Source organism: Aedes aegypti, chromosome 2 (assembly GCF_002204515.2).
Source record: "Aedes aegypti strain LVP_AGWG chromosome 2, AaegL5.0 Primary Assembly, whole genome shotgun sequence".
NCBI lineage: Eukaryota > Metazoa > Arthropoda > Insecta > Diptera > Culicidae > Aedes > Aedes aegypti.
The window spans coordinates 87,133,758-87,151,309 of record NC_035108.1 but is presented as its reverse complement, the minus strand read 5'-3'; the positions used below and the strand labels follow the sequence as shown (position 1 = coordinate 87,151,309).

Genomic DNA, 17,552 nt, shown 5'->3' with positions numbered 1-17,552 from the left:
GGATAACTTTTCTCCCGTGTCGTAAACCATTGCCGAGCGCCATCCACCCATCCTTCGCATCATCGTCGTCGTCTTCGTTTTCGGTCGGTCGGTCGGTCGGCCGTCGGTAACTCCCCACAAACACAAACGACATTCATAATAAATGTTTTGATTGCTGTCTGAAAAGGAAAATAAGCACCGCACAGCATGTTCCATTCACTTTTAATCTTCTGTCAAGGTTTTTCCTCCCTTGTCGAGCCAAGCGGCCGCATCCTCATCACCCCGCTCACTCGGGGGGATGCTGTTCCACCATTTTGTTTGCTTCCCGCTCTCCCCAAAATGAAACAAACACGGTGCTTCATTTTTCGTTATTAAAAATAAATAGCTTTCAATATAATAATAATTTGTCGAATAATTATTATTAAATCGTTGCAATTTTCTATCTCCACGATTAATGCTTAACATATATGAAAGTTCAAGTTAACACCTAGATACAAGTAATAAATGTAATGTTTAAAATGATACCAACAAAGGAATAAAAAAATGTGAAACAACTAAACAAACAAACCGGTAAACGGAGCACCGTGAAAGCATCACGAAGCGACGTCGACGATTTTTCCCGGAATCCTATGGTTCTGAGGTGAATCGATTTTTCTCGTCCCAGCCAGCCAGCCAGCGGTGAATGGTTCTGCCGATGGCAAAGTTCGGAACGAACCAACCAAACTAATTGCGACAAATTATTAGATTAATTATTGGATTAGGGAAGCAATTAAGGCAACTGCGGCGGGACCACTAATGAGGCGTGTGTGCACACGAGCTTAGTGTTTTTTGGACGCCGGAAAAGAGGTCAGCATTCATTCGTCCGGTGTAGGTACTGAACTGAAGCTGCGAGAGCTCGCTCAACGTCTTAGACGACGGAACCATTCTCTCCTAATTGACACGTTTGACGGGGAGCAGGCAGGAGATTTAGTGGCTCTGGTCTCCGCTTTGGATGGGTGCCTAATTGACAGGTGCTAATGCGACACGATTCAGGTCATTAGCGACGTAAGAAAGTGGGAAATATAATTGCCGTTCGATTTGCTTCCCACGGTTGATGCAGAGCGATGCTAACTAAAGAAGGATGCACGCTATGTCTGAACCAGACGATTATAAAAATCGAATGTACATCGGATTTTTTCTCGCTAGAGTTTAGTATTTGGGTTATATTTTCATAATCGGAAAGTTTCAAAATATTCCATCGGTGAAATTTTGATTTTTTCCACTTTTTATACATTTTTCATACTAATTCCCATGAAAATCACGTTTTCGACGCATTTGAGCCCATACAAAATATATGGAAAAAATTTCACCGATAGAATATTTTAAAACCTTCCGATTATGAAAATATAGATCAAATACTGATCTCTAGCGAGAAAAAATCCGATGTACATTCGATTTTTATAATCGTCTGGTTCAGCCATAGCGTGGGATGTTTTTTAGCGCTTGTTGCTGGAGTTAACAGTTCCAACACTATTCATGAATAAGATGCTAATGAGTTTTTGAAATGTTTGATTAATGTTTAATTTATTTTTTAGTGTCATTTCAAACACTATATTTTTTTTATTAAATTTCTTGGTAAGTTGGTAAAACCAAATTAGGTTTTTATTAACATTTTGTTAACAACATATTATATTTCATTTGCAGAATTTTTACAGTTGGGTTTTTCGTCTGGTTATAAAAGAAAAAAAAATGTCCCAAAATGCTGCCTTGAGGAACACCAGCTTTTACAGGAATTCTTTCAGACCTGGACTGCCCATAACTGCATAACAGTCACATTCGACATTCTTGACAAACTGGGGTTAATACCATGGAGAGTCATCAAATGATAAATACTTTTGATCAACTTACTGAAATCTGTGAGATTATTCTAGAAAATTCTAAAAAATACCAAGTTGTTTTGTCACATTGGCAATTATAACCACATAACAGTCACACTGGGATTATAAATCAGCCTCGTAATGTAATAACAATGAATTTTCTATCAGAATTTTTTTCTGACTATTCATCTAGTATGCGATATGAGTTGTACAAAATATCAGGCTCAAAAAAGTACTTTTGAGTTCTTGGCAATTTTCAGAAAGTTTAGTTTGCTCTCATACTGCCATAAAAAGCCCACTTGGTATTCCATTTACTCAATGCCTACTTTTGTCGAATGTTACAAATATGCAGTTATGGGCAGTGGAGTTCTGATAATTGACCTAAAGTGTACGATTTGACAGATAATTTTGGATTATTCTAACAATGTTTGTTGGAAAGAATAGTTTTTCTTTTTTCAATCAAGCCTTCACTGTCGAATGCTTTTTTTATGTCAAGAACAGTAAGACCAGTAGAGTAGCCTTCAGATTTGTTGGAACGAATCAAATTTGTTACACGTAAAAGTTGATAAGTGATCGAATGTCCACAGCGGAATCCAAACTGTTCATTGGCAAAAATTGAATTTTCGTTGATGTGGGCCATCATTCTGTTCAAAATTACCTTTTAAAAAAGTTAACTGATGGAGGAAAGCAATCTGATTGGACGGTAGCTACAAGCTTCTGCAGGATTTACAGTTTTAACATTTTTCCATTTGTTAGGAAAATATGCCAACTGAAAACATTTGTTAAAAATATCAACCAAAAACTTAAAGCTACTCTCTGGATGTTTCTTGATGATGATGTAGAAAATTTCATCATCGCTTTTATATTTTTGACTTTTTAAATACCTGTGAGAACTAGGTCCCAGTCTCCCAGAATTTTTCAAAAACGTTCTCTTGATTGAGAATGTTGTCGAAGTACTGAGTAACTTGATTTTCAATTGGACTAGTGAGTCCTAAATTAAAATAATGCGAGCTTTTAAACTGCATAGCAAACTTTTGATCTTCTTCAAAGATGATTAAAAGGAACTATCTTAACTATCTTTGGTGACAGTTGATGACAGTTTTCCTTGACTTTTGATAGCTCGCAATATACGCCAGCTGTCTCCTCTCTCTTAGTCAGAAACCAAATAAACAAGGACATGATCAGTAAGTGTTCGAAATATGAGTTAAAACGGTACTATGCGAATTACTCCATGAGCGATGTTTGGCACTAAAGTCACCAATGACAAAAAAAAAATGACTTTTTGTGAGCACATTGCCGCAAGTCATTTTGAAGCAAATTAACTTGCTGCCCCAGTGTATTCAAAAGGCAAATAGGCTGCTATGAATGTATATTAAGGCCACACGGGACAATGTTTTAATCACCCTCTCCATTTGAGGAAGCAAATCTCAAGTACCACTTATTTTATCTATGCGAAAAATGTATCACTATAATAATATATATATGTAGTGCACAACCCAATCAATCAGTTTAATCGGTTCACTAAAACTAGAGATTTGCTTCTGCAAAATTTTGATGATAATTGTTGAAGTGAGACAAAGGCTCCATCCCATTACCCCAAACGCCATACCCCGAACGCCACTACCCCGAAAATCGTTACCCCGAATGGGTCGTTACCCCGAAAGCCACTACCCCGAATGAGCCATTACCCCGAATAGTATGAGATACATGGCAATTAGTGGCGCGTAAAATTCGTCGGTAAAATGTTCATCATATATTTTCTTTTCTTTTACATGTCAGCTATTCTTTCAAAATATCTTGTTGGCAACTATCTTCTTCTCATTCTTTCTGAGACAGTTCCTGTTTATCAGCTCAGTGGGCACTTTCGCAGTTCAAGGGTTCATTAACAAATTTCTTAACGCCAAAAAATGCCATTTTTGACACTGACCCACCCCGTGCACCAGGTTTTGTTCTACATATTGTGTATGGGATGTAACATTTTGAGGACAACCACCCACAACATGTTTTGTCCCTTCAGCGTTACGAAATTTATGAATAAGCTTTTAATGAAATAAGCATTTTATTGACTGAGAGTTTTCCTTGTCAATTTACCATTTTAGTACATGTGCCTCTATGCCCAATGACGTCAAGGAAATGTTCAATGCATAAGATCCGCCACCGGAGGAATTCGAACCCATAACCCTCAATATGGTCTTGCTGAACAGCTGCGTGACCACCGGTATTTGGACTTTTCGGTGGTGTTCATATTTAAATTTTGTTTTAAACCAATATTTTATTTTCTTATGAATATAGATTATGCCATACCATCACGGTGTTACAGTGATCATTCACATCATAGCTGCAAACATTTCACCAAAAATTTGCCCTTCTTCTTATATAGGCTGTTTTTTCAAGTTTTTGTTGGATAACCTAGTCACTAATATTTTCATATAGAACAGCTTTTTTTAAAGCAAGGCATTCACCAAAGTGAATTCTGCTATAATTCTCATCAAAATTTTCCCTTTATTTTATTTTCTTGTATTAAACAAACAGGTCTCTTATGGATTTGCATACCACTCTTCTGCCATCATCATTTCTTCATTGTCTTGAATAAAAAATATATTATTTTTATGGTTATCTCATCGAAATTCAAATTAATGATCCCATAAACCAACGAAAGCTTCTACTGTAGCGGCAATCAGAGACCGCTGTTTTTCTAACATGTACAAGTGTATTAACGTTTCCTTACTACAGCGGAACGGTTATCTATCAGGTTGGTCTTTGGGCGGGTTACATAGAACAACACTTGCAGCGACTATCTCAGGTAGACAGATCTTCCATTACCATCGTTTACGAAACAAAATCTTCAAGAAGATCTCAATGCTAGTAGCCGGACACCTACAAAAATGAGTAAAGAAAGTGGGTACCGTCATTCAATAAGAGACTTTACTACATCCTAATGTTGTGCATACTATAACTATTCATTTTATAATAAAATCTTTTCTTTTCGAAATAGGCTGTTCTTCAGAGCATTGCAATGTGGCTGTGTGAATCTCGCCAAAATTAGAAAACAAATCCAAACAAAATTTAGTATGTAAAAATTATTTGCTGAAATACTAGCTGCTTTTTTATATTCTTTTATTTGAAAAATACATTGTTGAGTTAAACTCGTTAAATACTCATAAGGAATTGTACTATTACCTCCCCACTCTCTAACTAGAATACGTCTCAAAATGTTATGCATTCGGGGTAATGGCGTTCGGGGTAGTGACCCATTCGGGGTAGTGGCGTTCGGGGTAATGACTCATTCGGGGTATAGGCTTTCAGGGTAATGGCGTGCGGGGTAGTGGCATTCGGGGTAGTGGCGTTCGGGTAGTGTCATAGAATCGAGACAAAAGATAGGGAAAATAACACGGTCTCCCGTGTCACCTTAATCAAGCCGTATTTCAACAGAAACACCCAAAAAAAATTGGTTTCAATCGACGAAAAAAAGTTGATGTTTATACGCCCATGTATGATGATTGCAACATCAAGTCGATCATTATGATAAACAAAAGGGTTTGGATCCAGGTTTCAAATAAGTTTCAGTAGCAACTGCTGTATTTATTTTATGAACTGTTAGAAAATTAAACTAGTCGTCCTCTTAACCATTCAAAGAACGAGCATTCCAATTTAAAATATTCAAGAAATAAAAATTGGATCCATTAGAGAAGGGTTATTTAATAACAGTTTTATTAGTTAATTTTACACCAACTTGGACTGCCTTAGCAATTCTGGTGGTTTTGAACATTTTCTCGATCATTTGGTTCAATTGTTTAGTAAAAAAAATCAAAATCATCGGCAGACATTTCACTAGAAGTAGGTGCATTTTCTGATGATTTTTTGTTGAGATTATTAATGAAGAGACGGAAAAGGAGTTGCCTACGGTGGAGGGGTTTCCACATGATTTGAAACAATCAAAGCGGTTATCCGATGGAAGTCAATTTCAAGTGGAAGAGCGGAAACTGTCTGCCACAAGATCGGCATACGAGTTTCCTTGGATAAATCATACGAGTTTCCTTAAGTAAATCGAAATTAAAAGATTCGAACAGGTAATCGACGGGAGAACATTAGCTTGAGAATGCGTATGATTTAAATTTACCTGATGGATTCTTAAGGTGAAACATCTCGGAATTCAAAGATGGCCGCCACAATGGCCGACTTCTCCCCCTACTCACGTTTTCAAAGGCACAAAACTGGAGAAATAGTTGGCAAACGATCCTGATCTTTTTTTTTTTTTAATTTCTTTATTAGTATCATTCCAAACATTACATTCATTATTTCTTATATCTAGGTGTTCTGTGTTATTAGACAACACTATCATCCTTATTTGGTAAAACAAATTTGAGATTTTATTAACATTTTGTTAACAACATATTACATTTCATTTGCCGTAGCAGTTCAGATTTTTTACAGGTGAGTTGATTTCACCTGCTTATAAGAGAAAAAAAAACGCTCTAACGATCCTGATCTTTTTATTTTAAGCTTTCTGCTAGTGCACAAAGCCAAAATAAAAAGCGCACTGTTGTGGAATGCTTTCTTCGCGAGATTTGTGCCTTTGAAGTTTTAGTGCAATCTTAGAAGTTGATTCCAAACTGACAGTGCATCGAGAACGCCCGAGAAGTCGTTAGTTTTTTCCCTCTCGGGTGACGCGTTCTTTTCTGCAAGGCAGTGCGTCGAGAAAGTCCGAGAAGTCGTCAGTTTTTTTTCCCTCTCGGGTGACGTGTTCTTTTCTGCCGGGCAGTGCGTCGAGAAAGTCCGAACAGTGCATCGAGAACGCCCGAGAAGTCGTTAGTTTTTTCCCTCTCGGGTGACGCATTCTTTTCTGCCGGGCAGTGCGTCGAGAAAGTCCGAACAGTGCATCGAGAACGCCCGAGAAGTCGTTAGTTTTTTCCCTCTCGGGTGACGCATTCTTTTCTGCCGGGCAGTGCGTCGAGAAAGTCCGAACAGTGCATCGAGAACGCCCGAGAAGTCGTTAGTTTTTTCCCTCTCGGGTGACGCGTTCTTTTCTGCCGGGCAGTGCGTCGAGAAAGTCCGAGAAGTCGTCAGTTTTTTTTCCCTCTCGGGTGACGCGTTCTTTTCTGCCGGGCAGTGCGTCGAGAAAGTCCGAACAGTGCATCGAGAACGCCCGAGAAGTCGTTAGTTTTTTCCCTCTCGGGTGACGCATTCTTTTCTGCCGGGCAGTGCGTCGAGAAAGTCCGAACAGTGCATCGAGAACGCCCGAGAAGTCGTTAGTTTTTTCCCTCTCGGGTGACGCATTCTTTTCTGCCGGGCAGTGCGTCGAGAAAGTCCGAACAGTGCATCGAGAACGCCCGAGAAGTCGTTAGTTTTTTCCCTCTCGGGTGACGCGTTCTTTTCTGCCGGGCAGTGCGTCGAGAAAGTCCGAGAAGTCGTCAGTTTTTTTTCCCTCTCGGGTGACGCGTTTTTTTTCTGAGTGCTTTTATATGGCCGAGCATACGAGTGAAGCTGAAAGTGGATTGTGGCTGCTCAATCAAGGATGAAGGATCAATCGGTGAGCTCGTTTCATGCTTTTTTTTTTTCAAGTCTATAAAATATGTATGACCGCACATTTAATCGTTACATAAATATGATTTGTCAACAAACTATGAATGGTTCGTCACTGTAAGTGTCGGCATAAACTCTTATTCATAACTTTATTGTTTTATATTTTTTGTATTTAATCACTTACCTTTATTTTTATACATAAAAAATGCTTTGAATGGTTTGGTCTGTGCTAGAAGTGTAGACTTGCAAAACGTTCATTTTATTCAAAAAACTTTGAATGGTTCGCCACTGTAAGTGTCGGCATAAGAATATTATGTGATGGTCTAGCCAATCGATATTTTTTTTCAATTTGAGTAAAATATTCTGTAGGAATGTTGCTTTTAGCTATTTGTTCAACAAACTTTGAATGGTTCGTCACTTCAAGTAACGGCATTATTTTCTCATACTTGAAAATTTTTCATGTCAATCGAAAATTTCATATTTCTAAGTATGTTTATATCTCACAAATAATCGTTTATCATGGTCTAATCGCTTATCAAAGTGAATCCTGTGACCCAACGATCCTCCCCATTAACAAACATCCCTCCCAGTAACCTTTGCGGAGATGCAGAGGCAAACACGGTCTCCAAATAGCAAAGGTTACACACTAACATTCCTTCCCCCAATCCCACCTGACTGCAAGGACGTGGCCGGCGCCGTTATTGACCCTGTATAAATAGAGGCACTGAATTATGCACACTGAAGAAGATTATGGCCAATCCCAGCCGAACTTCTAGTTGATTCTTTGTGCATTTTCACTGACTTCGGTCAATCACGGAATAGCAACCATTGATATGTGTAGTCAGTCTAAGCTAAGCTAAGCTAAGCTAAGCTAATCTTAGAAGTTGATTCCAAACTGTTTCACCATAAGCAAGCGGTCATTAACTGAAAAACGAAAATTGTTAGAGTAGATTCTGCCTGGAGAATTCGGGAAACGAAAAACGTTACCATTCATCTGCCTGGTACGAGCCTTGACGATTCATTTACGCGAAGGGCTATCCCAAAAGGTAGACTCATGGTTGCCCCCACAATTTGCACATCGAACTTTTTGGTATTTTTCTACACAGGACAGACGTCTTCAGCATGAGAAGAACCTCCGCCAGTCATGCATTTGCCATCCATGCAGCAAGGTGGTGTACCATGACCCCTTTTTTAGCACCGAAGGCACTGAGTGGGGTTTTGATTTTTTTTGTCCAGATTTCTGGAATTTTTCCCATGTCACATGGATATCGAACATAAGTCTTGCTATTTCTAAAGCTTTAAAATTATTTAGATCACTTTTGTTGAGGTGTACTAAATAATATTCTTGAGAAAGCCCTTTCCGAAGAATGCCAGGTGGGGTTCCCTTTTTATTAATGATTACTTGGATTTATTTGGAGAAAATTCAAGTAAATCAATAATTCCATTTTTGATTTCTTCAGGTGACTTATAGTCACTTGAGAGACCTTTCAAAACCACTTTGAACAAAACGTTTAGTTTTGTCGTCATAAGTAAAAATATTGTCTTTCTTCTCTTCAAAATGTTTGAGAAGAAGTTCGTAATCTTTAAGAGTTTTCGGCACAACGTCTCCTTTCTTTGCGATTTGGAAGGATTTGATTCCCCTGATGGAGTTCAAGATCTTCTGCATGAATCCTTCAAATTCAGAACAACTGACCACGAAAGGCGGCATCCTTACTTGAATCAAAGAGCCTGGGCTAGAGGCTGTCTCAGTTCTGAAAATTTGCACCAATGCCTTGAAATATCTCAACTTATTTCTTTGAAATACAGTTTTAATAACATAAGCCATATCCAGAATTTCTTAAAGTTCAAATTTAGCGAACAAAACAACTGATCGCGCTGAAAATTTGATCGGTGGTTGCGACCAACCGATCGTATCATTTATGACCATTGTTTTGTTCTCTAATTTTGTGCTTTTTTTTAATATAGAGGTTTTAATTCATATTCACCTCTTGTTATGGCATCAACATCTCGATTATTATTGAACTTTCATATACTCCGGATATTTTTACGAAAACGTTCAACATTTGAGCCAAGATTTTTAATTGATTGTTTAAAAATATTCTGCTGAAAAAAAATTTCCCGTACATTATACATAACACAGTTTTTGCTGCAAAATTGAGTGTTCTTAAATTTAATAAGAAAAACAATTTAAGAGTAATGAAGATCCAAGGCAGATTATTTTGATTTTTTCTGGGTGTAAAGCATGCAACTTCGATAATAATCGAAATTTTAATACTGTGATTAATAAATATTTACGTGAGTGCTGAACTTGTGGTTAAACCATTTCAAACACATTAATATAATCTTTAACAAGAAACCTTAACGGGAATGAACCAGCCACGAAAACTCGCTCAGTTTTTCAAATTGACATCTATAGTTCGAAAACTTCTGTCGTTTTCAGATCACGAATTATGTTATATTTGATGAAAAAACAAGTTTCATTTAGATACATAAAAGGCTCCTAAATCCATGTTTCAATTTAACGAACGCTTGAGTTTAGTCCAGAAACGCATGTTTTCTCAATTATCGAATGTTTTGCCTTTGTTTAAGTTTAAAATTAAAACATTTTTTTAACGATTTTTGTGATTTGTCACAGTTTTAGCCTATAGTATAAAAACACTTTTTCAGCCCAATAAAACAAATCTTATTAGATTTGAACTAAAAGTTGAATAAATTGAAATAAAGATAGGTAATTCGAAACCAAACCTTACATTTTCTTTTGTACAAATCTAAGCAACCGAGCTGAAAACTTTATCGATTCATCAACAGCAAGTGAGCAATCGATCATGTTTTCCATATTCATAATTTTTGGTTCCTACTCGTGAAAAATTCACGTTTGGTTCAAATCATTTGCATATTTATGAAAGATTGTCCAACATAAATTTTAATTCATGATTTTCGTTGGAATTATAGGGTCGATTTAAGCATTTAAAAAGTCCAGATTTCGAACTGTGTGGTGATGAAAAACAGGCTGAAGCATCGAGCTGATTGCTCATTTCGATGCAATTATCAACATTAACCATTTCACCTTCGGAAAAAAGTGTGCATTCCTGAGAAATGTCCTTTCTTCCATTCTTGCCACGTTTAGTGACAGATTACAATCCCGCTATTTGTAAGGAAGTTGTGAATTCAGAGATTCGCCCTTCCTTTTGTGCGTAATGAATGAAAGAAAGAAAAAGTGATCTTCTGAGAGATTTTTTTTTCCAAGATGGTGTCCAATAAGGATTACCACCGCTAGCTTTCACTGACGGTTCAAACAAAAAATCGAAAGCACGGGTCCAAACAAGGATCATAGAGGGATCAATAGTACTGAAAAGTACTGTTTTAGTAGTATCAAGAAGCACTGTTATATTGCTTTAGGTTGTTAAAAAAAACTATAATTGCTGATAAAAGTGAGTGAACTTACTGTGCGTCGATGATAGTCTCAAATTGAGCAATGAATCCGTTTCAAAAAACCATAGCAAGTTTGCGGACAAACTCAATTAAACACGTTTTTCCGGGCAATGATTTTAATTAAACCTCGTCTACATTTTCGTATTCCTGCCTTAATGGAAAAGCACTGCTCATTTCCCCTCCGATTTGGACCAAACCTTTTTCCAAAAGAAAGCAACGAGATGACATTGCAAAACAAAAGCCTCCGAACGAACATCCATTTCGGTAGAGCGCCCAGTACTTCGGGAGTGGGTTTGGGTTGATGTTTATTGCATCAAGCGTATCCATCGTCGTCATCGCGGTCGTCCCTTGGATGGACTACGCGCAATGGTCCACGGCTGCAAAAAAAAATACTCAAACTCGGGAATAGGACAAAAATTCATTAAAGAACATCCATCCATCGCAGGCACCGACCGATAGGTCGGTCGTCGTTTCTAGTCTGAAAAAGGAACCATTCCCGGTCAATTTTCGTTCAATTTTATTATTTTCTTCTTCGGCCAACTGTTCCGCCGAGGACTAAATGGTCATTGGTGGTGCGTGTCGTCGCGAAAGACGGAATGACCTGCATCGGCAACACAGTGGTTTAAAAGAAATCATGGCAAAAATTACGCATACTTAAAATGTTACAAGTTACCTGATTGATCATGATAAGTGGTAAGTTTTTGTGTGACAGAGCCTATTTTTAACATATTCATCAGTTTTTGGTTTTCGTAGAACATAATTTAAACAAAATTCCTGTTTTTTCTTAAAAAAAATCAATGTTTAGGCAAGCTTCGGCAAGAGGATTCTTCTCTAATTGAATCCTTAGACATCAAAAAGCAAATATCTTGCTCAACCGCCACGAGGAGTGGTGGGGAATGATTTGTACGACATGAAAAAGCTGTCCTTCAATTATATGACTACATTTAATAACAGTTGTCAATTTGAGAGGATTAGAGGAAAATAAAATTGCTAAATGCTGTATTTAGGTGAAAAAATAATGACCTCAAAAATTTATGCTGAAAAAATGCATTAATATTGATGAATATGAAATACTTGAGTTTGAAGGTAAAAATTAAAGTGTTTTGAACATACGGATCTATTAGGGGCTAAAATACGAATTACAACAAATTGATTTTTTTTTAATATCTGATATTGTAGATAAATATTTGAAATAGAATGTTTGCCAGCTTTCCAGAAAACTGGACCTCTGTGGCACGCCCAGCATGGTTTGGTTCGATGGATCGATGAAACACAATTTAGGAACTCTCGCTCGGAGCCCGCTCGGAGTCCGGTGAAAAATCTCCGTTTGCGGAAGTGCGCCAGCCTAAAACAAAGCAATATATGGCGGATTTTTTTTCTGCACCGGGTCCAGCGATGATTGATTCGCAATAGGATGGGCTTTGTCGTTCGGAGGTGGATTTTGGATATTCGGGACGGAGGTTTTTCCCACGGCAAAATTGATTTTTCATTTCGTCAGATTAGGCATGGACAAAAAAGTAGCCATTTGAAGCTTTCGGCGTCGTGATGAAAAGCTTTTATGTTCGTTTTTTTGTCGTGATGGAACGAGGTGATTGACAAGCACCGTGATGGGTCTTGGTTGATTAATTTTCGCGGAAACAAGTGGTTTTTGGCGGGTTTGAACTTTGTTGAAGTGAAACAAATTCTCATATTAATGGAAAATGATTCCATTTTTCTTGGTTGAAAAAAAAAACAGAAAATTTTCATTGACATAAGATATTATAATGAAAGTGGCTCTGCCCTGCCCATTGTATCTGATCAACCCTTTTCTTCGTCTAGAAAACTTTTCTCGACGATGTGAAGAGACGAATTGCAACGTCTTTTCACATCGCGAGAAACGAACTATTCAACAACTCCGAACACATCTCCATCAAACACTACCTCAGCATTACCACGTCTGCTTTTATCTCTAGCTGCAACTATGCACTTCGTTTTGGTAGAATTCATGGTCAGGCCTTTCCTCGATAACTCCCGCTTCAGAGACATAAAGGGCACCCTCGATTGCAATGTTGAACTGAAAATTCGAAAGTGCGTCTTCCTGCTTCAATCCTTCTAATGTCACAAAAGAGGTTGACAACACATCTGCAATCCGAACACTTGATTTTAAATCATCCAGCTTTGCACGCATCCGCACAATCAGTTTCGCCGGAAAACCATGTTCAGACATTGTCTGCCACAGTTTATTACCTTTCACTGAATCGTACGCTGCCTTGAAATCAATAAACAGATGGTGGGTCTGCAAGTTATACTCTTGGAATTGCTCTAAGAACATCCTTGGTTAGGAGGCCTATCAAATCTTCACCAAAAAGAAACTCAAAGGCATCATCAATGTAGGGGGATGCATTTTTTATACATAAACAACTTTGTTCGTAAACTGTTATGTGATTGGTTGTCTGGGTTAGGATGGTTTTATAAATAAATGTTTGGCGTGTTCGTGTCAAGAACTTCGAGCGATTTCAAAAGATATTATTTCTGTATTAGAATTGTTAGAAACATCTAAAAAAATCCCGTGTAATATTCAAGATTTTTTTTAAGAAATGCTGGACATAAGATAGAATCACAAATCGACTACGTTCTGATTGGTAAATGGCATTTCTCCGACATTATCGATGTCAGGATGATTTGGATCGTGAAAATCATATTGAAACATCGAAAAAAAAAACGTTTCCGCCTCAAAAACTCAGCCTTAATTGCAATTTATTTTCCCTAAATGATCCTCGCAGAACGGCACTAATTCGCTGAATAAAAAGAAACGAACGGCAAGCAGCCACCCGCCGGGATAGGAAAATTCAATTATCAAGCGCTCTAATTGAAAATCAAGTGCCTCCGTTCATTCGCCGCATTCACCAAACGAGGCGCTAAGAAAAAGATGAAATTTTTCTTCCTCACTTGCATGAGCAGCGCACGGATGTCTATTTAATCTCCCGCGGCTATGTAGCGATCCTTTTCCACTGCAACTTCCTCGCTCTCTCTCTCTGTGCTGTCTATGTATTATTCTTCTCACTTATACTTGTCAAAGAAAAAACTTCGAGAGAAAAGCAAACTTAATGGTTAAATTAATTATTTAATTCAAAAATTAATTAAGTTTCAATTTACGTAAAAGTGGGTGGCAACCATCACTCGTCTGGCTCCATGTTTCTTTGCACGACGGCGAAGACACTTTCGAAGCTCTGCTACCCGAAGCCTTCCTAATGAGAGCAAATGAGGAAACCGACGACCGATAACGATGACGACGACGACGACGATGTAGGAGGATTTCGCTTTTGTTTCTCTTATAAATGAATCACCTTCACACCCAATGTCCCGACGCCACCCACACTTTCCACCAGCGAAGATTGGAATCGAGAAAAATACGAGGCTAATTGCATTTTAATCTTTTCTCCTTCTTTAATTATGTCAACGAACGACGAAGGTTTTTTTTGTGAGGTTCAGGACAAGTTTTTGCTGATACAGTTTGAAAAGTGTACATCCATAGGCGTATGTAATTGTTTTTCATGAAAATTATAATGGAACAGACAGTTCAAAGATTCGCAACAGTATTTCTTTTAATCTTTGAGAAGCTTACAGTAACAGTGATTCTACCATCAGTTTCGCCCTCTATTTTGGCCCTTCACACAAGGAATTACACGGATTCTAAAAGAAAAAGCAAGACGATTCGTCATCGGCACGCCGAGAGTTTGTTTTTTTTTTTCGTTTCGGACGTTTTGCTGGGAAATGCTTCGGAAAGCCCAAGTAAGACGATTCGTTATCCGGACGCTGAACAGTTTCGTGGCTCGCGTTGTGCGAAAAATGATATTTGTGTTCAGTGGAGGATGGATTACCAACTGGTGAGCTCGTTTCATGCTTATACTAACAAATTTTTCATGACAGCGTTGTTTTATATAATTTAAAAAAAAAACTATGTATGGTTCTTAACTACAAGTGTCGGCATTATGCCAGTTTTTATAATTCCAAATCCAAGTCCAAATCCAAGTCCAAGTCCAAGTCCAAGTCCAAGTCCAAGTCCAAGTCCAAGTCCAAGTCCAAGTCCAAGTCCAAGTCCAAGTCCAAGTCCAAGTCCAAGTCCAAGTCCAAGTCCAAGTCCAAGTCCAAGTCCAAGTCCAAGTGCCTAGTCTAAATCCAATCTATGTTCAATCATAATCTAATTTGAGTTCAATAAAAATCTAATCCATATCCGATTTGAATACAATCCAAACGCAATCCTAATCTAAACCAAAATATCATAAAATTTCAGATTTTTTTTATTTTTTTGAGTTATCTCAATACGCCTACGCTTATATCATTCCAGAGTGCTTCAATTTTTAATTAAAAATAATGTAATTAAAATTGAATGTTTTTGCGACGACATCTTTGCCACCCACTTTCTATAAGCACCCTCCCCCCATCTACATCCTTGCACCAATCAATTGCCTTCGCCACAACATCGCAAAAACGCTCACGCTCACGGTCGCTCCGTCATGATGACGCTTTTGAAATGTAATTAAACGCTCATAAATGGGAAATAATTTCATTAATGTTTCCTTCACCTCTGTTCTGTTCCGTTCGTTCGACAGGTCTGGTTCCAGAACCGACGGGCAAAATGGCGCCGCCAGGAGAAGTCGGAGAGTTTGAGACTGGGACTGTCACACTTCTCGCAACTACCGCATCGGTTATCCTGTAATGGCGCAAATCTTCCAGTGGATCCATGGCTGTCACCGCCGTTGCTGTCTGCTCTTCCCGGTAAGTTTAGATCATAAGAATCCTTTTTCTTGAACTTACCATGAATTTTTACCATTTTAGGTTTCCTCTCGCACCCTCAAGGAGTCTACCCGAGTTACCTAACGCCACCGCTAAGCCTGAATCCGTCCAACCTAGGAATGACCAACCTGGGCCTGGGTCACCCCAACGGGCCACAGAACCTCAGAATATCTCCGCAGGGTATGGCCGCCATGCAGCAACAGATGAGCGGCCACAATATGCGCCTTTCCCCGCCTCATCCCAACGGAGCCATTGCCCCGCAAAACCTCTCGATGGCCCCTCAGCAACCGCTCACGCCTCGTCACTCACCGCTCGGAGGTCCAGCAGTAGGCCTCGGAGTCCCCGGTCAAACCCATCCGTCCCAGCCACCACCCCAGCTTGGCTCTGTAAATATACCCATAACATCACCCCAAAACCTTTCACTAACGCCACCTGGTTTAAGATCGCCGCAAAGTTTAAGTAGCAGTAGCACCTCGAACAACAACAACCCCCTCACGGGCCATCCCCTAAGTCCCAACTCCTCGGCCGCTTCGTCGCCCACCTCATCGACGGGGCCGAAAATGAGCAAGCTGGCTAACTTCGACCACCAACCTCCACAAGACGGTGGAAGTCCCCTGGATGAACAGCAGCAACGACTTCTGGGGGCTGCTCTAGGAGGGGCTCAAGATGGCCCCGGAAATGGAACAGGGTCGGCCGGCACTGCCCTCAATATGACTGTGAATCACTCCACCGACATGAGGACCAACTCGATAGCCTCGCTGCGGATCAAGGCTAAGGAACACTTGGAGAACATCAGCAAAGGCATGACTACGATGGTGTAATACCCAGCCTTCGAAGGAGTTTCCGATGACGGTGAAAAAGTTTCCTATCGTTCGCCAGTAGAAGTAGCTCTTACTACTCACTGCTCCTAGCTAAGTTCAAATTATCAAGCATCCATGGTTAAACAACAAAATACGCAAAATGATCTCCCCGATGATGGAAGTACTAAGTAGGTAATGAGGCATTATAATAATAAATTACGATTAAATGTAAATAAATTCCCATGCAATGATGAAATGAAAAGAAACCACTGGAACAGAAACCAGATCCATTTAGAGAAGCAATCGCTGCTTATTTAGGAATGAAGTTAACAAAGTGCTGACTGCAATGGTGTAAATAGGATGCAAATGTGAAAATCTTCCCGTTTTGAAACATTTAAGAAAAACATTAGAAACCACACGAAGTGATCCAGTGAACGGACAGGGAGATACCTGTACATAGATTAATAGTGCTAATAGTTTAATTTAGCGTTTAGGCTTGAGCAAACAGTTACACTTTTTCTTTCATCGTTTTTTTTTTTTTGTAAAAAGGAAGTGGATTGATCGCGATGCAAGACAAAACGTTCACAACTAGGCTGTAAGAAATGCTCCTAATAAAATAAATTTCAAATTGCAAGATGCAGTATGCTTATGAGTGATCCGAAAGTCAATGTTCCTATTACAAGTATGGCTCGCACATGAATAAATCTCCTCCGGTGGAACCTTCTGCATGAAGCACTAGAATTGAGAGAGGGCTCTTGAGAAAACCTTGAGCATATGAAGATGTGCACATCAATCCAACCCGACTGCAATCAGAAGTTGCACAGACACTTTACACCTGGCAATGGACAACACACCAACGCTCCTTCTAGGATCATAGGCGTGACCACATACAAAACCATGAGTAGGATGGACAGTAGCAGAATTATCAAAGGATGTATTTAAATCCAATTATTATTCAATGTTGAAATTTTTTCGTGAAGTCAAATTCCTCTTATGATTGATACTTTTAAAATGTATTGCAATAATTGGAGCTCTTTCCATAGATATTTTATAAGTACCAGAGGTTACGTTTCAATCTGGTTACCCTTTTTTTTTTTTATTTGGCTTTACATCAATTATCTTGATAAAGCCTCGCCAACAATATTTCGCCAATTCCCTCGGTTCATGGCCGCTTCTCTCCATCCTC

The 17,552-nt window shown here is 38.9% G+C and overlaps 1 protein-coding gene across 3 annotated transcripts in view; it reads left to right on the top strand.

Moving 5' to 3' along the window:
• Positions 1-17,000, top strand: part of LOC5571831 (retinal homeobox protein Rx) — a 183,337-nt gene extending 166,337 nt beyond the window's left edge. For 2 of the 3 annotated variants that reach the window (XM_021841463.1, XM_021841462.1), the window contains exons 5-6: positions 15,383-15,548; positions 15,609-17,000. In XM_021841463.1, coding sequence (XP_021697155.1) covers positions 15,383-15,548; positions 15,609-16,387 — 945 coding nt within the window. In that variant the 3' untranslated portion in view covers positions 16,388-17,000. The remainder of the gene's footprint in view (positions 1-15,382; positions 15,549-15,608) is intronic. The other variant, XM_021841464.1, reaches the window with a different exon arrangement.
• The last annotated feature ends 552 nt before the right edge of the window (positions 17,001-17,552 follow it).